Source organism: Protobothrops mucrosquamatus, unplaced genomic scaffold (assembly GCF_001527695.2).
Source record: "Protobothrops mucrosquamatus isolate PMUCROS unplaced genomic scaffold, P.Mucros_1.0 scaffold_209, whole genome shotgun sequence".
Taxonomy (NCBI): domain Eukaryota; kingdom Metazoa; phylum Chordata; class Lepidosauria; order Squamata; family Viperidae; genus Protobothrops; species Protobothrops mucrosquamatus.
The window spans coordinates 306,849-329,173 of record NW_015386285.1 but is presented as its reverse complement, the minus strand read 5'-3'; the positions used below and the strand labels follow the sequence as shown (position 1 = coordinate 329,173).

General features: G+C 43.6%; 2 protein-coding genes across 2 annotated transcripts in view; one reads left to right on the top strand and one right to left on the bottom strand.

The window, feature by feature from the left end:
• The window catches only part of TMC5 (transmembrane channel like 5), a 32,891-nt gene extending 19,409 nt beyond the window's left edge, over positions 1–13,482 (top strand). The window contains exons 12-24 of the mRNA XM_015826302.1: positions 705–860; positions 1,753–1,880; positions 2,361–2,439; positions 2,857–2,954; positions 4,292–4,387; positions 4,557–4,632; positions 5,635–5,768; positions 7,752–7,925; positions 8,996–9,074; positions 10,120–10,203; positions 10,330–10,425; positions 12,107–12,143; positions 13,267–13,482. Of these exons, the coding sequence (XP_015681788.1) occupies positions 705–860; positions 1,753–1,880; positions 2,361–2,439; positions 2,857–2,954; positions 4,292–4,387; positions 4,557–4,632; positions 5,635–5,768; positions 7,752–7,925; positions 8,996–9,074; positions 10,120–10,203; positions 10,330–10,425; positions 12,107–12,143; positions 13,267–13,382 (1,353 nt within the window). The 3' untranslated portion in view covers positions 13,383–13,482. The remainder of the gene's footprint in view (positions 1–704; positions 861–1,752; positions 1,881–2,360; positions 2,440–2,856; positions 2,955–4,291; positions 4,388–4,556; positions 4,633–5,634; positions 5,769–7,751; positions 7,926–8,995; positions 9,075–10,119; positions 10,204–10,329; positions 10,426–12,106; positions 12,144–13,266) is intronic.
• A 134-nt stretch (positions 13,483–13,616) lies between these two features.
• Positions 13,617–18,490, bottom strand: GDE1 (glycerophosphodiester phosphodiesterase 1). Its single transcript, XM_029286239.1, has 5 exons — positions 18,324–18,490; positions 17,692–17,797; positions 16,631–16,723; positions 15,715–15,926; positions 13,617–15,395 (listed from the first exon to the last, which is right to left on the bottom strand). Exons 1-5 carry the CDS (start codon positions 18,428–18,430, stop codon positions 15,248–15,250), a joined length of 666 nt encoding a protein of 221 aa, XP_029142072.1. The 5' UTR covers positions 18,431–18,490; the 3' UTR covers positions 13,617–15,247.
• Between the last annotated feature and the right edge of the window lie 3,835 nt (positions 18,491–22,325).

The window sequence follows — 22,325 nt, the reverse complement described above, 5'->3', positions numbered from 1 at the left end:
CCTTCCTTCCTTCCTTCCTTCCTTCCTTCCTTCCTTCCTTCCTTCCAACTTAGCAATAGACTTATATACCGCTTCATGGTGCTTTACAGCCCCTCTCTAAACAGTTTAGAGAGTCAGCCTCTGGCCCCCAACAATCTGGGTCCTCATTTTACTGACCTGGGAAGGATGGAAGGCTGAGTCAACCTTGAGCCGGTCAGGATCAGAAGGAAGGAAGGAAGGAAGGAAGGAAGGAAGGAAGGAAGGAAGAGCACTTAGACTTATATACCGCTTCACAGTGCTTTTACAGCCCTCTCTAAGGGGGTTACAGAGTCAGCCTATGGCCCCCAACAATCTGGGTCCCCGTTTTACCCACCTTGGAAGGATGGAAGGCTGAGTCAGTGGCAATAGCAATAGCACTTAGACTTATATACCGCTTTACAGCGCTTTACAGCTGTCTCTCAGCAGTTTAAAGAGTCAGCCACTTGCCCCCAACAATCTGGGTCCTCATTTTACCGACCTCGGAAGGATGGAAGGCTGAGTCAACCTTGAGCCAGTCAGGATCGAACTGCTGGCAGTGGGCAGAGTTAGCCTGCAATACTGCATTTTAATCACTGCATCACCAAGGCTCTTACAGCATGTTAGGGCAGCGATTGAATGCAAAGCCAGACCTGAATTCCTGCCTCCTGCTTCGAACTTACCTAACTTCTCTCTTTTTTTCATCCTAGGAGACCCTTTCTGAAATGCGCATTGAATCTCTGAAGCTGACTCTGCAGCAAAGGATTCTTCGCTTCTCGATTCACCTGGCCTTCTGGTTTCTCTCGCTGGGCTTCACGGTGGCTTCGTGTGCTGGCATTTACTTCTTCTCCCTTGTTAATTTAGAGGTCGGCTGCAATTCTTTGGTTTCCCACACACACACCCCCATGGTTTGCTTCCTCGTGCCTTCATTACATCCCGAATAAATAAACACGCACCGTTTCTGGGAGTGGGTTTGAACAACATGACAGTATATTCTTGACCGGGTGTTGATGGAAGGGCCGATTCCTGAGGATGCTATATTTCTCTCCCACCCAGCTTGGGTGTGTAGCCCCTAAAACCTCTCTCCCAAAACATTGCTACAAGTTGCCATTTTTAATGAAGCAGAATTGAAGGATAGAGAAATGTTGAAAATCCCGGAGGAATCATCGTTGGGATGTAATGAATTAATTGGATGCAACTCTATTTACATTTATGAAATTAAAATTGAAGTGAAGTCTAGATGGAGGGGGGGGAGGCATCCAGTTCTTTGTCCTGGATTTGCTCCCTTTGATCAGAGTTTACTGGCGGTCTCAGCCTATCCATCCTTCATCTAGGAAGCTGTGCCCTGATTCCAAGTATGGAGCTGAGAACTGCTTTCCAGATTCAAGAGAGGTGGATGGACTGAGATATTACAATCACCAACTTTCTTAAAAAGTCCAGGAACTGTAAAATAAATCTGGTTGCTTGAGATCCCTTCCAAAGTGGCTGGTTGATGATCCTCCTCCTCCTCCTCCTCCTCCTCCTCCTCCTCCTCCTCCGCCTCCTCCCTGCAAACCCACTCCCTTCTAGCACTGATGATGTTACCTAGTTTGGTAATGAAACATCTGCAAGAAAACCACAAGCTCAAAGAGTACCCAGGACCCCTCAATCCTCCTCCTCCTCCTCCTCCTCCTCCTCCTCTCCATAAACCCCACTCTCTTCTAGCACTGATGATATTACCTAGCTGGGTCATGAAATGCTTAGTACAAAACAACCAAGCTCGGAGAGCACCAANTGCCTATCGTGGTGAGCCTCTTCAACCACGTGATGCCGTTCCTGTACTCCTTCTCCAGCTTGGTTGAAAAGTTTGACTATCCTAGGCACCAGATCTACACTGCTATTATCAGGTACATTGGGCTTGCTTTTGCCCTCCTTTGGAGAGAACCAGACCCTAACAAACCATCTAAATCAAGGGTCCCCAACCCCCGGTCCATGAACCGATACAGGGCCACAGCATGCCAGCAACCGGTCCGCACAAACAAGCAAAGCCCCATCCGTGGGATGTAGGCAGCACACAAAACCACGCACCCTCCGCTCCGTGGAAAAACCTTTCTCCAAGGAACCGGTCCCTGGTGCCCAAAAGGTTGGGGGCCTCTGATCTAAATAGTATTTACTGCAGGAGTCCCCAACCTCCGGGGCTGTGGCCCTCTACCGGGCCGTGGCTCATTTGGAACCGGGCCGCACGAGCTGTGATCCAGTGCGCACATAACGCAGCTCAACTTGTGTAAGCGGCCAGCCGGTTATCCTGTTCAGAGCAGACTTTGAGGAAACAGTTGTGAGCACCCCATGCTTCTAAACCCTGAGAGCTGTTGCTTCCTCTTTTGTAGGAATGTCATCTTGAAAATATCCACCATTGGAGTCCTCTGCTACTACTGGCTCAACGTAGTAGCTCTCTCCAAAGTGGAGGTAGGTCTTTCAAGCATGTTTTGGTACGGGTGCAAAACTCCTTATTAAGTGATGAGAGGCCTTCTTTAACTTAAGCTGGATTCACAGATTGGGCTAAGCCATGGTTTAGCTACTGAGGGTTCATTGATCAAGCTGCCACTGGCTGGTTTTGTACAATACATTAAGCCATAAACTAAGATTATTAAAAGATAGCTGTTGACTTCACAAAACTAAATAAACTCTTTGAGGGTGTAGCTCTCAACCTTCTCTGACCTGGATAATATTTTCCAGGCGTGTAGATGGTTTCACCCAGAATTTCCCAGCCAGCACAGCCACTGCTGAGAATTCTTGGGAGTTGATGTCCGCAAATCCGGAATTTAGCTTTAACATGTTCCACGAATAAATGACATTTTTTAAATCTCTTGTTCTCCCCATTAGTGCTGGGAAACCTTCATTGGCCAAGACATATACAGGCTGCTTATAGCAGACTTTGTCTGCTGCCTCCTGGGTTCATTCTTCGGTGAATTTGTACTACGGTACGTGCATAAGTCTGATATTTGATCCAAATCAAGCTTTCATGCTGATAGTCCTCAGCTTAATTCGTTGGGCACCGTTTAAAGCAGTGGTTCTCAACCTGTGGGTCGGGACCCCATTTGGGGTCAATCGACCATTTCACGGGGGTCGCTAAGCAAGGCTGTCCGCCATTTTGTTTGTCCGCCATTTTGTTTGTCCGCCATTTTTTCCCCTTTTCCGGCGGGTGCCTTACCTCCCTTGAGCTGGGCCAGCTGGTGGTCGGCCTGCTCCGTCTCTGCCGCTTGCCAGCTACGCCTCGGCCGGCGCAGGGGGCAGAACCACGCATGCGCGGCGCTCCCGGGCAGGGAAAGTCCTCGACTTTGGTTAGTCCTTGACTTACGACCGGTTTAGTCCTCGACTTACGACCGGTTGGAGTCGCGGCATTAAAAAGGTTGAGAACCACTGGTTTAAAGTTAAAATGGCACTGAAAAACATGACGACCAGTCCTTGCACTTACAACCGACACGTAGCATCCCCACGGTCACGTGATCAAAATGTGGGTGCTTGCCCAATGGCCTATATTTACAACATGGCCATGTCCGGGGGGGGGAGTCACGTGATCACCATTTCCGAACTTCCCAGCTGGCTTCCGACAAGCAAAATCAAAAGGGGAAGACAGATTTGCTTAATGACTGCAACTCACTTCAAACTGCAATGATTTGCTTAAGAACTGGAGCAAAAAAGATTGTAAAATCAGGCATGACTCTGCTGGGCCACAGAACGTGCGGTCCCAATTCTGGTTGTAAGTTGAGAACTATTTGTATTTCCACATCTGGATTGGAAATTGCTAGATTGGAATAAGCAGGTTGGAGGCATCTCTGCTAGGCCACAGTTATATCAGCAGAACCCCCTCAATCCAGAACCAGGAGCAAAGGACGATCATTTAAAAGTAGGGGAAAAAAATAAAGTCCTTCAAAGCAGATCCAGAAATCAGGAATTTGTTATCAGTTTCTAAATGGAACTTGGGAGAAGGGGGTTGGCTGAAGGTCTACCTTGTTGTACCCCAATTGTTTTTCCTTTCCTCTACCAAAATAATAATTAAAAAAAATATTGTCATGCTAGGAGTTGGAAACGTGCTATTATAGATGATCACTCACAGGTCCAGATTAGTGTATTTATATCCCCAGTGAATTGGGCTTCTGATAATCTTCCATTGATCAAAAGAACAACTTCCCTTTTGGAAAAAAAGACTCCTTAAAAACGGTGACACATCCAGAATGTCTTTCTGCAGAGCTGCTGCATAATCTGCTCTGGAAGAGGTTGCCAAACTCCCTAATAACTGACAAATCTACCATTTCAGGCTTATTGGCACCAAATGCTGTAAAAAAATTGGCGTGCCAGAATTCGACATTGCTCGAAATGTTTTGGATTTGATCTACGCTCAGACTTTGACATGGTGAGTTTTTTTTTGGGGGGGGGGAGGAAATCACATTCTGAAGAGTCCCAGGCTGGGCTACAAATCCAGATCGATAAATACCCTTATCCAAGCACAGAAAAACACTCTCTGCTTACATTGAAGTGTGTCCTGTCCTTGAATCTCATTTTTTTTCCCCTCTTTTCTTCAGGATCGGGATCTTTTTCGCCCCTCTGCTTCCGGCCATCCAGATGATAACATTTTTCATCATATTTTGTGTGAAAAAGGTTAGGCTGCTTTTTGTGATTTTTTTTTCCTCGCCAGCCTTAATTGCACTGTTCTTCCTCAAGACTCTTGCTGTTATGGATTATACTTGGACCCCCCCCCCAGATCAGTTGCCTTTTACTCAGTTTGATGATCAAGAGCACTCTGGGGGCACAGCACATGGATGAGGCACGATCAGGACTCGTGCAGTTTGCTAAGCCATACTTGTTGCTAAGCCGTAAACTCAGTTACAGTGACGATGGGGGTGCTTTTGGAAGAGCTGAAGGACCAGGTTAAAGACCAATCATCATGGAAAAGATTACTCTATGTCAGGCATGTCAAACTCGCGACGTCACGTGACGTCACGTGATGTATTGCGACTTTCCCCCCATTACTGGCAATGAAGTGGGCGCGGTTTCAGTATGATGCATCTGGCCCACGGGCCGGCAGTTTGACATCCTGCTCTATGTGGTCACCAAGAATTGACAATGATTGATAGCATGTAATAGCAATAGCACTTAGACTTACATACCGCTTCACAGTGCTTTCCAGCCCTCTCTAAGAGGTTTACAGAGTCAGCCTGTTGTCCCTAACAATCTGGGTCCTCATTTTACTGACCTCAGAAGGATGGAATGCATGAGCTACATATGGTATTGAGCAAACCTACCCCGTGCTACAGCTTTTCCAGGTGTGCATGTGCCCCGCTGCTCCTTTTGGTGACCCCCCCCCAAGTTGACACCATCAACAGTTGACCACAAATTGCTGATTTTTAAGTGGCATCTGTTTCTGCATTTGCTCCTCCCTCTTCCATCTCCCCGTAGCAGAGCCTAAAAAATGGGGAGACCGGTTGCCTCCCCACACGTGAGCTGTCTTTTTGTGTCTGCCACTGCTTTGCTCCCTTTAGCTTCAGGGCTGAATATTTTGCTGCTGGCAAGGCCAAAAGGCTGCCCCTCTTCGATTCGGTGTTCTGTGTGTGCGGGTCAAGCTGCTGGCCTGCCTGTGACCTCTCTGCCTTGCCCCTCCAGATCAGCCTGCTGAAGAACTGCCAGCCGCCCCGCAAAGCTTGGCGAGGGTCCCAGATGAACACCATTTTCGTCTTCCTGCTCTTTTTCCCCTCTTTCACCGGAGTCCTCTCGGCCGTGGCGGTCACTGTCTGGAGGTCAGGAGCTCTGTGGGTCCACCCCGTTCAAGCAGCTGCGGGCCCTTATTTGACATTTCAGCCCAGGTTCTGGAGAAATCTTGGGCACGATGCGGCGGGTCGTTGGTGTATTTGCTTCTCCTGGATCCATTGGTTCCTTGGGAAGGAAATGGAGGGCTGGCTTTGGGCGTGGGGGGAGGAATGAGCCAATCATTAAAGAGGGGGGGATTTTCGGAAAAAAAATATCCGGTCTTGAGGAGGGGAGGTGTGAGAAAGAAACTCCCAGTAACCCCACTTTGATTTATGTTTATGGGTAATCCTCGCCTTTACAAACCACAGTTGAGCTCAACATTTCTGTTGCTAAGCCGGACAGTGGTTAAGTGAGCTTTGCCCCATTTTATGACCTTTCCTGCCACGGTTGTCTTAATAATAATAATAGTAGTAGTAGTAGTAGTAGTAGTAGTAGTAGTAGTAGTAGTAGTAGTAGTAAAGTTGGAAGGGAGCTTGGAGGTCATCTAGTCCAACCCCCTGCTCAGGCAGGAAACCCTATCCCATTTCAGACAAATGGCTGTCCAGTCTCTTCTCAAAAACTTCCAGTGCTGGAGCATTCACAGGTTGTTCCACTGGTTAATTGTCCTCACTGTTAGGAAATTCCTCCTTAGTTCTAGGTTGCTTCTCCCCTTGATTAATTTCCATCCATTGCTTCTTGTCCTGCCTTCAGGTGCCTTGGAAAATAGCTTGACTCCCTCTTCTTTGGGGCAGCCCCTGAGATATTGGAAGGCTGCTATCATGTCCCCCCTCGTCCTTCTCTTCATTAAACCAGACATACCCAATTCCAGCAACCGTTCCTTATATTATAATAATAATAATAATAATAATAATAATAATAATGATAATGATAATAATAATAATAATAATAATAATAATAATAATAATAATAATAATAATAATAATAATAATAATAATAATAATAATAATAAAAAAGTTGGAAGGGACCTTGGAAGTCATCTAGTCCAACCCCCTGCTCAGGCAGGAAACCCTATACCATTTCAGACAAATGTTTCTCCAGTCTCTTCTTAAAAACCTCCAGTGTTGGAGCATTCACTGCTTCTGGAGGCAGGTTGTTCCACTGGTTAATTGTTCTAACTGTCAGGAAGTTTCTCCTTAGTTCTAGGTTGCTTCTCTCCTTGGTGAGTTTCCATCCGTTGCTTCTTGTCTTGCCCTCAGGCACTTTGGAGAATAATAATAATAACAACAACAACAACAACAACAACAACAATAACAATAATGATAAAGTTGGAAGGGACCTTGGAGGTCATCTAGTCCAACCCCCTGCTCAGGCAGGAAACCCTATACCATTTCAGACAAATGTTTCTCCAGTCTCTTCTTAAAAACCTCCAGTGTTGGAGCATTCACTGCTTCTGGAGGCAGGTTGTTCCACTGGTTAATTGTTCTAACTGTCAGGAAGTTTCTCCTTAGTTCCAGGTTGCTTCTCTCATCTCTCATTCTGGGAGTTGAAGTCCACAAGTCTTCAAGTGGCCAACTTTGAGGACCCCAACAATAAAGAGCCATGCATCTTCTTGACCTAGCCTACCTCAAAGGTCTGGCAGCTCCTCTGTTCGTATGGGTTTCCTCTTTGCTCCCCTCCCTAGCCCAGGGGTAGGCAACCTTGGCTCTTTTATGACTCGTGGACTTCAACTCCCAGAATTCCTGAGCCAGCATGGCTGATTCAGGAATTCTGGGTACTGAAGTCCACGAGTCATAAAAGAGCCAAGGTTGCCTACCCCTGCCCTAGTCTCACCCATCATGGTAATCCTTATCAACAAGGTCAGAGGTCTCAAGATTCGTAGATCTCTTTAGGGACCTGGTCCCAGCCGATATCCAGTGATCTCTCTGAGGCTGCCTTCCGTCTATGAGTGTTTCCTTCAACAAACTTCTAAACTGACTATGTTTGTGTGAAAAGAACCTGTCCTTTTCTCTCCCCCCCTCTCTTTATTTTCCAAGACGGAAACCTTCCGAAGCGTGTGGCCCTTTCCGAGGTCTGACATCTCCCTACGAAGCTATCTCTGGCTGGATTTCAGTCTTGACTTCTTCACCGAGCTCAGGATGGGTAGTGTGGATCTACCGCAACTTAATCGAGAGCACACACTTCTTCTCCATCCTTTCTATCATTGTGTTGTAAGTTTCCCACAAAAGGGGGGTGGGGAAGGGTGGGACGGAGAAGGAAGGTGACCCGTTTGTTAAAGGGACTCTTTAACAATGCAGGACCTCTATACATGATGTGCCTTATGAATTATGGGCTTTTTCTGTCTGAGGAGTCATTGTTGCTCTCTTGGTGACCTTTGGGGACCACCTTGGCGACATTCTTGCAGACATTTCATTACCCAGCTAGTTAATAACTTCAGTGGAAGAAAAGTGGTTACTGTTTTTCCCATTTCTCTTCTTTCTGAAATCTTTGATGCCCCTGTGTCAGTGATGGCCAACCTTTTAGAGACCCAGTGCCCAAACTGCAATCCCAAACCCACTTATTTCTCGCCGGGTGCCAGGTGGGCGTGGCCCACTGGGTGGGCGTGGCTGTGGTGGTCATGGCAGATATGGTGGGTGTGGCCAAGGAGGGCGTGATCACCTCGATGTTGCTCGTGGGGAGGGACGCCTGTGGGGGCCGGGCAGGGTTGGGGGAGATCCAGGGGGTCTCTGGCAGGTGGGGCGGTGGGCAGGAGGCTCGTCCTGTGGGGTGAGGCGAGGCAAGGCGGGGGTGCCATTGTCACAGGGCAAGGTGAGACAGGCCGGGGCAGCTGCTGTCTGACACCATCGGCCCCCGCCCACAGAGGACAGCGAGCGCATGGGTGCTGGGATGCATCCGGCCATGTGGGACCTCAGCGACTCAGCGAGTTAGCAGGCGGCTGGTTGAAGAGGGACGGTTGCCATCTCCGGGGCATGGTGTGTGTGCCCACAGAGAGGGCTCTGAGTGCCGCCTCTGGCACCCGTGCCATAGGTTCGCCACCACTGCCCTATGTGGTACCAATAAAGGAGAATATTTGTAGTCATTATCTACTTTGGGTAATGAAACGTCCGCAAGAAAACAACGAAGCTCAGAGAATCCTGAGGACTCCTTCTTTTAACCCTGAGCTACAAATATTCTCCCTTATTGGTTTATTCGGTCTGACAGCAGAGTTTGGAATCCTGGCTGATCTTGCCTCCATAGTTTACGGGCCAGCAGTAATTTTATATCCCTAATTCTGTTTTAGGATGCTCATATACCTTTTCTGGCAAATCATCCGTGGACGGAAAACAATGGTTAAACTGCTACAAGAGCAAATTGTTAACGTAAGTATTTTCTCAATGAGAAATCCTGTCACTCTAGATCAGGGGGTGTTCAAACTTGGCCCTTTTATGACTGGTGGACTTCAACTCCCAGAATTCCTGAGCCAGCCATGCTGAGGGGAAAGGGAGAGGTTTCCAAGCTGAGCCACGCTGGCTCAGGAATTCTGGGAGTTGAAGTCCACGAGTCATGAAGGGGCCAAAGTTCCCCCATTGTGGCTCAGGAATTCTGGGAGTTGAAGTCCACGAGTCATGAAGGGGCCAAAGTTCCCCACGCTGGCTCAGGAATTCTGGGAGTTGAAGTCCACAAGTCATGAAGGGGCCAAAGTTCCCCCATGCTGGCTCAGGAATTCTGGGAGTTGAAGTCCACCAGTCATGAAGGGGCCAAAGTTCCCCACGCTGGCTCAGGAATTCTGGGAGTTGAAGTCCACAAGTCATGAAGGGGCCAAAGTTCCCCCATGCTGGCTCAGGAATTCTGGGAGTTGAAGTCCACCAGTCATGAAGGGGCCATAGTTCCCCCATGCTGGCTCAGGAATTCTGGGAGTTGAAGTCCACAAGTCATGAAGGGGCCAAAGTTCCCCACGCTGGCTCAGGAATTCTGGGAGTTGAAGTCCACGAGTCGTAAAAGAGCCGAGGTTGTCTACCTCTGGGCTAGACACTGAACTCTCAGGAAAGTTTAGTTTTTGGTTAAAAGGCTTCCTAATATCTTGATCTAAGATACGCATTTACTCTGTTGAACGGATTGCAATATATCTGTAATTTTATTTTTTATTACGCTTCTTGAGGTTTTGAGGTATCGTGGTTTTTATAGTTACCTATGAAGTTTTAATCAAATTTCAGATTATATTGTGGAAGCTTAGGTGTCTAGGTAAGCCATCAAGAGTATTTTTGACTGCAGCGAATAGAAATATATTTCATTGATTTTTTAAAAAAGGAAGGGTTACTTTTCAAGCAAGGCACTTGACTGTTGCTAATTAACTTTCTAAAATAAAACATTAGATTAATTCATCTAACTCACCGTCCCTTTTTTATTTGTTCCTTGATTTTATAGGCTGGCAAAGATAAAATGTTTCTACTGAAGAAATTACGTGGGCTGCAAGCTTCTAAGATGCCCTCTTTGAGAAGGCAGCCAGAGGTGAGTTTTGCAGATTTGACCTTTTATCTTGAATTTGTTATGAGAAGCTGGGGATGGATGCATAATTGGACACACACAACGCTAGTCAAGAACGGAAAGTAAGTCAACTTTTGATTGGTCTTCCAGAGGGACTCCTCTCTCGGCCAGCTGCCTAAGGAGCAAAGCTCTGTTTTGCTGCCCAGCTGCGTGGAGCCCTTTCTCTGGAGAGAATCTTCTACTGAGGTAATAGCAGGTGCAGTTGAGGATGTGGTATGAGCACTTTCCTTTACACCAGGGGTTCTCAACCTTGGCAACTTTAAGACTTGTGGACTTCAACTGCCAAGCTGGCTGAGGAATTCTGGGAGTTCCACAAGTCTTAAAGTTGCCAAGGTTGAGAACCCCTGCTTTACACAAAAGCTTTTTAATTGCAGATGCTAACCCTTCCATGCTGCCTTGTAGTTAGGTTGGATTTCACCTCCCGTTATACTTCACCAACCTTGGCCATCTTGATGTTTGGAGAAGATGGGAAATGATAATCTGAAGGATACCTTAGGGGACTGGAGGCTAAAACATATAAGGAATGGTTGCTGGAGTTGGGTATGTCTAGTTTAACGAAGAGAAGGACGAGGGGGGACATGATAGCAGCCTTCCAGTATCTCAGGGGTTGCCACAAAGAAGAGGGAGTCAAGCTCTTCTCCAAAGCGCCTGAAGGCAGGACAAGAAGCAATGGATGGAAACTGATCCAGGAGAGAAGCAACCTGGAACTAAGGAGAAACTTCTTAGAACAATTAACAGTTAGAACAATTAACCAGTGGAACAACCTGCCTCCAGAAGCGGTGAATGCTCCAACACTGGAAGTTTTTAAGAAGAGACTGGACAGCCATTTGTCCGAAATGGTATAGGGTTACCTGCCTGAGCAGGGGGTTGGACTAGATGATCTCCAAGGTTCCTTCCAACTTCTTCTTCTTCTTCTTCTTCTTCTTCTTCTTCTTCTTCTTCTTCTTCTTCTTCTTCTTCTTCTTCTTCTTCTTCTTCTTCTTATTCTTCTTATTCTTATTATTCTTATTATTATTATTATTATTATTAGTCTCCGCCACATAGAAAGCTTATTTCCTCACAATATTGGGCTTTTGATAGCTCTTGGCCCAGCCTTCTCCAGTTTGGTACTTTCTAGATGGGCTGGACCACAACTTCCGTAATTTTCATCCCATGGCCTTGCGGCCAAGCCACCTAATAAAAGAGCAAGATTGAGGAAGGGGGCTGGCCAGAGAAGGAACACAAGAAGAAATGAAGTTTATAGGAATTCTTTTGCTCTCCTTCCTTTTTATAGGACAGCAAAACCCCTGAAAGTTTTGAGGTTTTTTTTTTAAATGAACTTATTTGTGTCTTGAACTTTATTCTCTGTACCTCCAAATTGCTCAGCAATTGTGATCATTGCCGTAGTTGTCTGAACATCCTTAGCCTCATTCTTTTAACCGATTAACAAGTCAACTAGTCGATGTAGAACAAAGGTCTTCAAACTTGGCCCTTTTATGACTTGTGGACTTTCAACTCCCAGAATTCTGGCTGAGGAATTCTGGGAGTTGAAGTCCACAAGTCACAAAAGGGCCAAGTTTGAAGACCCCTGATGTAGAAGGTTTTGGCATGGGAAATACTCAGTATGTGTGGAAATACAATGAAGGTAATAGGTCCCATCATGAATTTGATGCTAACGAAAAGCAGAAAGGCTAAGCTAATTTCCAGTAAGTGTAGAAAAATATTAACATGTTGGGTTTTATGAATAATTATTTAAATTTAAATCAGTAGTATGAATGAGTACTATCAGGATACAGAGTTACAGAATACGTTTGATGAATTAGCTGCTTTATAATGTTTAAAACTGGTCTGTGTTTCAAATCAAAGTTTATGTTTGTCTCCTTTACAGTCTGCTAGACGCCCTGCCATGGCTACCTTTAATCCTGGTAAGTACTAAATATTAGGCAGAACAGTTAAGTAAACTATAATTAGTACATTAGTATTATGACTACAGGCTAGATTGGGAAATCAAAACACGGCTAGGAGAAAGGAACTCGGTGAAGTAACTCTGTAATCATCGTACGTCAAGCTTGACACAAGGTTTCTCTCTAGTTTTGTCTGGAAGGGGAAGTGACACAATCAAACGGGCCAAGTGTGTAGAAAGAGGCCATAGGGAAGTCAACAAAGCTTCTCCTGGCACTTGGGACAGGAAGAGCAAGCCTAGGCATGTAGCCGTCTATAAAAGGTTGAGATAACCCTCAGAGCGTCCCAAATTGTACTTCTGAAATTTGGTGGCAAACCCAAAGTTTGGTGGTAATTCCTGGCTTCCCCACATCTACAGAGGTTAAAAAAAACACACATCTGTAGAAATCAGGGTGATTTCACTGACCATGTGGCCACAGGTCCATGGACATCTGAGGCAGGAGAATTGGGTGTTCAATGCGGGTGGCATTTGGGAGAAAAAAATCCTAAGGGGACTATTAGGAACATGGATAGGCTGCCACAAAGATGAGGGGGGATTAACCTATTTTCCAAAGCACCAGAAGACAAGAAATGATGGATACTAACCAAGGAGAGAAGCAACCTAGAACTAAGGAGAAATTTCCTGACAGTTAGAACAATTAACCAGTGGAACAACCTGCCTCCAGAAGTTATGGGTGCTCCAAGACTGGAGGCTGTTAAGAAAAGATCGGACAGCCACTTGTCTGATATGGTATAAGACAGGGGTAGGCAACCTTGGCTCTTTTATGACTCGTGGACTTCAACTCCCAGAATTCCTGAGCCAGCCACACTGAGGGGAAAGGGAGAGGTTTCCAAGCTGAGCCATGCTGGCTCAGGAACTCTGGGAGTTGAAGTCCACGAGTCATGAAGGGGCCAAAGTTTCCCTCATGCTGGCTCAGGAATTCTGGGAGTTGAAGTCCACGAGTCATAAAAGAGCCAAGGTTGCCTACCCCTGATACAGGGTCTCCTACTTGAGCAGCAGGTTGGACTAGAAGACCTCCAAGGTCCCTTCCAACTCTGTTATTCTGAACTACACTACACCTTTTTTCTTCCTTTTGCTTGTAACAGAGGCTGACAAAATAACCCAGGATGCTGGAGTATCTGATGCCCTGGTTTTGGCTTTGAGAGCGAGAAAAGAAGCTGAATGGGAAATGGAAGATGAAGAAAGCTTGAAGTGGAAGTAGAGAATTAAGTAATACGCACACCCCAACAAGCACTTTTTATCTAGAACTTTGCTGTTTGCACAAATAAAGTATTTGCAGGAACCTCCTAGAACTCTAAAAATGAGAAATGTTTAATGAAACGACTGGGCACTTTTACATTTGTTGAGGTTTGTCTTTATTAGGACTTCAGAAAATGCAAGTGCCAAACTATTCCTTGTGACAACGATCTCTCCCCAGGTCTCATCAAAACTTACTGTACATTTGAGGAAAAGGTCTACGTTAATTTATTTTATTATGGAAATCTGATAGTTGGGTAATAATTCCTTAAACACCATCATTATTTTCTCTCCAAATTTATTTCTTTGAATTATCAGGATTTTTGTTTTACAGAAATTATAGAGAGATTTGTACAGTACAGAGAATAATAAAGGAAACATTGATTTAAAAAAAAACCATGTATAGCAGCATGGCAAAAAAGGCAGAAACAGATTTATATTCATTTCAGTTTAAACAGTGATGTATCGGGGAAATGAATCTTGGAATATTATAACCGCAAATACATATTTTGTCTGACTTAGCAGCTGCATTTTATACATCAATTGATAAATCACATTTTCTTTGGGAACAAAATTAATGGCAGCTGCCTCATGCCCATTTCAGCTTCATCCAAATTATCCAAGTGACAGATTGCTTAAGAAATATGAAAAATTTTATTTGTGCTTGACTGCAAAACTTTAAGGCACTCGCTTTTGCACTAGTGTAGCACCTTCTTAATGTCACATTTTCAGATAATCGAATAACCTGCATGTGTGAGATAATTTATCACCAGTTTTCTCTCTTTTTCTAGTAGTGGTTTCCATTACAACAGTCCTCTAGAATTATTTCAAAAACCTTTATTGCTGTACTCTTTTAACACAGTGATGCTTTATGAGGGGACATTTTCAATCCTGATGGAAGCGATCCTTACAAATGGTTGGCAGTCTTTCGATTTTGAGCAAGTCTCAATTCTGAAAAGAACTGGGGGAAAAAAAAGCAGTCTAGAGGACTGTTTCAGGTTTTACACAAACAATTGCGATGTAAACATTTCTTTCAAGTGTGAAATGCAACCTTCAACAAAAGCTAACTTTCAAAACCACAAGAAATGCACCCCGCTTTGATCATCCTAGCCCTGGCAGCTGTGAAAAGCCCCCACGCCCAGCTTCCATTAAGTGCCCGATCACATCAAAATATATTGCACTTTGCCTTGCTACGTATTGATAAGAGATTAATTGCATTATCAAAACTGTACCTTGAACTTATGGGCAGGAGAGAGAAAATACTTGCATGCTAGCCAGTTGGAAGTGTTCTCCTCAAACTCACTACGGGTAGTCCTCAACTTCTGACAGCAACTGGGGCCAGAATTTCTGTTGCTAAATGATGCAGCCGGGGTAACTGGCCATTTTTCTGAACTGGATAAAATAAAGCTGCTTGGGGGCAAGGAGACCCCTGGAACACCTTGACACCATTTCTAATTTGGAGGATTTGCTTCCGAGAAACTGCCCAACCAGGGATGGCCCAGGGGAAAAATGGAGCATTTGTGCGTTTTCCAAGAAGTTCATTTCCCAACCCCCTTAATTTTGCCTACCTTGTAGTATATCGTGTTTTATTTTCCCCATTTAAGCTGCACGTTATCTACTTGACTAAAAATGCTGATTCTTTCTTGGAGGAAAAGTGATACCCGTGAGAAATCTCCATCCAAGCAAAAAGGAAGGAGTTTGGGTGCGACCTGAAATGTAATCATTTTTCTCTCCCTGAGGGAAGTGATGCAGCCTTCGCGAAATAAAATCATAAAAGTCCCCCTGAACTCCAGTCTGATTAATGAAGCCAATCGGTAGTTGAAGATCAAGCTAGTAATGAGGGTCGCAATCCTCTAGTAAGCTGTCGGTCATATAGGTGGTCTGGAGAACATTTTCATAATACATTTTTTCAGCAAGCGTGTTGACGGTCCAAGCGACAACGTGAACCCCTTTAGAAGACCATCTATTTATATAGTCCCTAAAAGAAAGAAGGGAAAAATGATATGAGGGGACAAGCAGTCGTACTCCGGGTTACTTTAAAAATGTTTCTAAAACCTCTTTACTGTTCTGATACAGTTTATTTCTCCTTTAAAAACCCAAGAAGGCAATTAGAGCCATTTAAATTGGGGATTCATCCAGAAAAGGCTCGTTATAGATCCAATGTCCTTCAGCATTAAAAGCCATTTATATTTGGGATTCATCCAGAGAGAGCTTTCTATAGATCTCATTGTTCCCCAGGTCTCCGTTTCATAAATGGGAGACCAGCTGGCCTTCTTTTCTCTAGACAATCAACTTACTGTGAAGTATAATTTTTCTGCATCAGGAAAACAGAAACGCCGCATAAATGCCATAGGAAGTTGTGCATGCTCCAGTCCATGACAACATCAAGGGCCATAGACAAATAGTGTTTCCAAAAAGCTTTATAGCGAGGCGTCCCATCCCCGTAGTGGCTGAGGCTCCACGGCCGGTGGGTCAGAGCTGTTATGACATTTCTGTCAGCTTGTTTCATCTAAAAGACCAAACAACACAGAGCTAAATGCGTGCACCCTGATAGCTAAATGAGGTTATGATACAAGAGATTTAACAACGCCTACTTTCTGGGCAGTTTGGGAAGTCATGAGAATCAAACTGCAAATCGTGTGCGGTAGGAAGTTCCACCTTGCTTTGCATTACAATCCAAAACTTAGAAGAATATCCCACTGATTTTTCCCCCCCCCCCCGTGAGCATTTCCTTCCAAGTTGAACAGATCTTGTTCAGAAATGCTTCAGCATTTGATAGGACATCTGAAGGTGAGCAATTCAGTCAATGCATATATGCCTTAAAACCCAAATATACTACCTAATGCATACAGAAAGTTATCTGTTACTCACTCTTTCCCTAGGGAGATGAATTAGGGCATTAAGTGTTATAAACTGAACACACAAGCATTAAAAAGCACTGAGCCAAGGTAAAATAAATACCAATATGATCAACCCTTAGGCTTAACCCAACGAACTCTTCTTATACTGACTCTCCAATATAGGGAAGGCCCACAGTTTATTGATCATGTTAAAATAAACTAGATTACGTTCAGGCTCTAAAAAATAGGTAGCATATGCTTCCCTGTTTATCAGATAGCATGTTGTGCACCTTGTATAACACCACTTACTCAAAAACACCCTATCATCGTGTCACGGAATTATGAAATATTAATAGCACTTTGAAATCTTCACCTTATAGACAACATCTGGCATAAACGAGCAGACCACACTGGTGTTGTACAGCCGTGGATATTCTAGGTAGAGCTTTGTCAGGGTTGCAACTGCCTGCCAGCAAAAAGAAAATGGCATTTTTTAAAAATGGACAAAGGTGTTTTTTTTTTTTCTTATGCACTTCAGCTACCGGAAGGAATTCTTGTATAGAAGATGTTACTGATGAAAGTGGCATGTGCAGAGGGGATGGCGCAAAATAATTTGTGCTCTGGAAAATAATACACACAATAATACAGGTGAATGGAGCAGAATGTACTACTGTATATGGAAAAGTTGCTTTCAAAAACAGAAACTCAGTTTAATTTAAAACAGAAACTCAGTTTAATTTAAAGGACACTGATTCAGGGAAAAAGTGAGAATTCAGCCCTAAAGTCAGTGAACAAATTTCCAACCTCACTCTTTTGATTATTTCAAACTAGCTGTACCCAGCCACGCGTTGCTGTGGCTCAGTCTGGTAAAAGCGTGTGTTGCTTTTACGTCCAACAGATGGTGCTGTTTTTTAAAAAAAAGCATGTTTTTACCTGTCACAGGTGTGACATCTATATAATATAGGTATATAAAAACACGCGCGTATTCGAATGCAATCGGTGAAGAACTTTTGGAGATTTAAGATTTTGAACAAACGAACATTTACACTTTTTTTTATTTATATAGATAACAGGACTGAGAAAGAGCCTTGTCAGAGGCACGAGTTTTACTGGCTGGTGCTAGGTGAGAGTAACTCTATGTAAACAGATACTCTGATACTCTATACTAGTATCAGAAAAATTTTGCTGTTTATCGGTGCCTTAAAAAAAAAGAAAGAAAGTCCACCAGCTCTGTCCCTTCCTTAACACAGCTCTACGAATTAGAGAAAAAAGCACGTCTGAGAAAACCTTTACCTAATCATTACTTTAGTGCCGTGAATAAAAAAATAGTATTTTAAAAAAAAGCACTTCGTTTGTTTCAGCATGTTATCGTCAGAACGTGTTTGTCAAATGGAAGAGGTCTACAGGAAAGGAAAAACTGTTACAAACTGGTACCTGATTTGCATGTCCCTTGACATCAAAGTAGATGATGAGGTCGTGATGTAAACTTTCCAAAACAGCTTCTTTTAGGGTTGGTATTTTTTCCCCACGATAATCCTTCCTGCAGAAAAATCAGCATACCAATTTGAAAGGTGTCCATTTCAAACAGAAAAGTATCCAATTAAAAAAAAAAAGGAATTATTTCCCCCTTCACACTGTACCACCACTAAAATCCAAGGACATATTCCACTAAAAAAGCAAAACAAATCCTTACAAGTTCTTTAAAGATCCCTGAACAATGAGTCATTTAAACACCAGAAGACATGACTATCTATTTCGCAAGTGGCAAACCTGTAGTCCTTGACTTATAACTGTTTAATGACTGTTCAGAATTAATTACTTGCAACTGACCCTCACATTTACCGTTTAATGACTGTTCAAAATTAATTACTTGCAACCAACCCTCACATTTACGATTTTCATAGCATCCCCGTGGGCACTTGATTAAAATTTGGGCACTTGGCAACCAGCATATATTTATGTAAACCACTCAGACCAGGGGTCCCCAACCCACGGTCTGTGGACTGGCAACCCAAGTCATAAAATTGGGCATGACTCAGTGAATGAACTATGGGTTGTTCCCTTACCATAATCTATGTTTAGCAGCTGGATTAAACTGTCGAATATCAGCAAATGTCAATTCACGTAAACTTCCAGAGCCATCAGTGGTCCTGTCCACCGTTTCGTCATGCATCAGGATAGGAACCCCATCTGCAGTGAATTCAAGGTCCAGTTCCACCCCTGTGGCTCCATTCTCAGCTGCCTTAAGGAACAAAGGCAACATTTTCAGAATATAATAAAGGGTGCTTTTGATTCAGTGCATTTGGATAACTTTGCCTTGGAAATTATCCAACCAGCATATAGCTTGCTGGCTGAGCAATTGTGAGAACTGACGTCCATGCATCTTAAAGTTGCTGAGGTTGAGAAACGACCCCCCCAAGCTATGAAGCCTAAGTAAAATTGCTACGGACAAATCCATGTTATTTAAACGGGGACAACTAAAAACAAATGTTCAAGCTAGACGTATTTCATCCTTTGAATATCAAAGTTGCGATCCCAGACTTAAAAGGGAATACTCAGTGAGGGAAGATAGGCAGATTTTTCCTGGCTTCATCCTTGACATCACTCAGATGGGTTAGAGCAGTGGTTCTCAGCCTTTTTAATGCCGCGACCCCCAACCGGTCGTAAGTCGAGGACTAAACCGGTCGTAAGTCGAGGACTACCCAACCAGTCGTAAGTCGAGGACTTTCCCTGCCCGGGAGCCCCGCGCATGCGTGGTTCCGCCCCCTGCGCCGGCCGAGGCGTAGCTGGCAAGCGGCAGAGACGGAGCAGGCCGACCACCAGCTGGCCCAGCCCAAGGGAGGTAAGGCACCCGCCGGAAAAGGGGAAAAAAATGGCGGACAGTCTTGCTTGGCAACCCCCGTGAAATGGTCGATCGACCCCAAATGGGGTCGCGACCCATAGGCTGAGAACCGCTGGGTTAGAGGTCTCTTTTGTGGCTGATTAGAGACTATCAAAATAGTTGTTTTTCCTCAGACAGAACATTTATGACCAGGTGCTGCCACAGCATGGGTTAAAAGGACTTCCCACTGACCGGAACAGCCATGTTGTATAAACACAACAAAAGAATGGGGCACCTTATGATTGCATATCAGGCAATTAAGTGGTACAATAAACAATGCAAAAGAAGGCAAAGTTCGCATTCAGAAATCAGCAAAGGCTGCCCCAAAAGTATTAGAATCTGGTTTCTACCAGCCATTAGGAAAATAAACAGTGTAAACAGCTTCTGTCATAAATTCCCTTCTGATCGAAGTCTACTGTACATTATCTTGGGAAACAGGCAGTTACTATAATTATTTTTAATGACACACCAATATCAGCAGGTAATCTCCCATGCTAATGGTTCTTTGATGTTTTAATCACTTTTGTTTGCCAACCAGACAAACCCAGCCTTTCTTTGATCACACATTTAATTGCAATCACTTGGTTTTCAATTCATCAAGGCCCTCTTCAATCGTAAGATTCATCTTATTCAATAAATGTATCAGTGGGAGACCCATCTAATTTTTCTAACTGCTAGCCCCTCAAATCCTTCAGGAATGAGAAGCAAATATGGTAAATTAAATAACTTTCTGAAATCCATGCTGTTGCACTACTTAAATCCCTCTAAACAGTATGTGTGTGCGCGCGTATCTATGTACACTGTATATGTACATTGTATTGTAAGACAGTCCTTGACTTATAACAGTTCATTTAGTGATCAAAGTTACAATGGCACTGATTTATGGCCATTTTTTCCACTTAGAAACCGTTGCAGCATCCCCAGGGTCACGTGATTTACATCTGGATGCTTGGCAACTGGTTCATATTTATAACGGTTGCAGCATCCTGGAGTTGTGATCCCCTTTAACCACCTTCAGAGAAGCAAAGACAATGGGGAAGCCAGATTCACTTAACCACCATGTTACTAATTTAACAGCTGCAATGATTCACTTCACAAATGTGGCAAGAAAAAGTCATAAAATGGGGCAAAACTCACTTCACAAATTTCTCTCTTAGCAACATAAATTTTGGGCTCAGCTGTGGTCATAAGTCAAGGACTACCTGTATATACAATACAGTAGTATGCTCTATGTATATATATGTACGGTATATATACCCAGGCATACATTTAATCTGGAGAAGTATCAGCTGTCAACAAGGTGTGTCTACTGGCTACAGCCAGCTTTTCTACATTCCAGACATAATGTCTAACAATACCACAATACATAGTAAATATACAACCACATGCAAATATATATAAAACGAACACACATATATCCTTGTTGACAGCTGGTTCTTCTCCCGATGAAAATTAATAGAGCTATCTTATCTCTCTAATCTAGGACCAATGCATACCAAATAAAAACCTACTGGTCATTCATAGATTAGATTGGATTGGTAGGTAGGTAGATGGATAGATAAACAGATGAGATAGATAGAAGAAAGATGGATGCATAGATAAACAGACTGATGAGATAGATAGATAGATAGATAGATAGATAGATAGATAGATAGATAGATAGATAGATAGATAGATAGATAGATAGATAGATAGATAGATAGATAGATAGNCCGCCGAGAAGGCCACCAGCAGCCCCTCCGAGTAGCAGAACATGGCGACGGCCGCCGCGCCTCAGGAGGAGCCAGGCGGAGGGCGGAGGGCCCAGTGCCGGCCGCCCCGGCGTCGCCCTTCTCCCCTCACCATGGTGACAACACAATCCGCCCGCCGGCCAATCGCGGCCCGCGCGCGCCGGCCGCCTCAGCCAATCGCGTTAGAGAAGAAGGCGGAGGGCGTGAAGGGGCGGGGTTTATTTTGCGCCCTGGCGTGCTCGGGATTGGCTTGGCCGGCTGGAATGGAATGGAATGGAATGGCATATAAGAATAGAATAGAATAGAATAGAATAGAATAGAATAGAATAGAATAGAGAGATTGGAATGGAATGGAATGGAATGGCATATAAGAATAGAATAGAATAGAATAGAATAGAATAGAATAGAATAGAATAGAATAGAATAGAATAGAATAGAGAGATTGGAATGGAATGGAATGGAATGGCGTATAAGAATAGAATAGAATAGAATAGAATAGAATAGAATAGAATAGAATAGAATAGAATAGAATAGAGAGATTGGAATGGAATGGAATGGAATGGAATGACATATAAGAATAGAATAGAATAGAATAGAATAGAATAGAATAGAATAGAATAGAATAGAATAGAAATAGAATAGAAATAGAATAGAGTAGGATAGGATAGGATAGGATAGGATAGGATAGGATAGGATAGGATAGGATGGAATGGAATAGAATAGAATAGAATAGAGAGATTGGAATGGAATGGAATGGAATGGAATGACATATAAGAATAGAATAGAATAGAATAGAATAGAATAGAATAGAATAGAATAGAATAGAAATAGAATAGAAATAGAAATAGAATAGAGTAGGATAGGATAGGATAGGATAGGATAGGATAGGATAGGATAGGATAGGATGGAATGGAAATACAGAATAGAATAGAATAGAATAGAATAGAGAGATTGGAATGGAATGGAATGGAATAGAAGAGAATAGAAGAGGAAGAGGAAGAGAAGGGAAGGGAAGAGATGGAATAGACTAGACTAAACTAGACTAGAAGAGAAGAGAAGATGGAATAGAATATAATAGAATAGGATGGAATAGGAATAGAAGAGAAGAGATGGAATAGAAGAGAAGAGAAGAGATGGAATAGACTAGACTAAACTAGACTAGAAGAGAAGAGAAGATGGAATAGAATATAATAGAATAGGATGGAATAGGAATAGAAGAGAAGAGATGGAATAGAAGAGAAGAGAAGAGATGGAATAGACTAGACTAGACTAGACTAGACTAGAGAAGATGGAATAGAATAGAATAGAATAGAATAGAATAGATGTATTCCTCAAAAAAGACAAAGTGGCCAAGAAAACTACATTTCCATCCAAGAATCCAGTTCTATTGAAGGGCCCTTTCCCCTTTGAAACTACAACTCCCAGAATGCAAGAGTCGGGGAGACCGTCCGTTGCGA

What these genes read in the sequence shown, in the direction of transcription:
- GDE1 (XM_029286239.1), bottom strand. Translation starts at nt 18,430, where the DNA reads ATGCATGACGAAACGGTGGACAGGACCACTGATGGCTCTGGAAGTTTA. An exon ending in GCTGCTAAACATAGATTATG is followed by an intron (nt 17,798 to 18,323) that starts GTAAGGGAACAA and finishes ATTTTTCTGCAG; the next exon opens with GAAGGATTATCGTGGGGAAA. An exon ending in CAGAAAAATTATACTTCACA is followed by an intron (nt 15,396 to 15,714) that starts GTAAGTTGATTG and finishes TCTTTCTTTTAG; the next exon opens with GGACTATATAAATAGATGGT.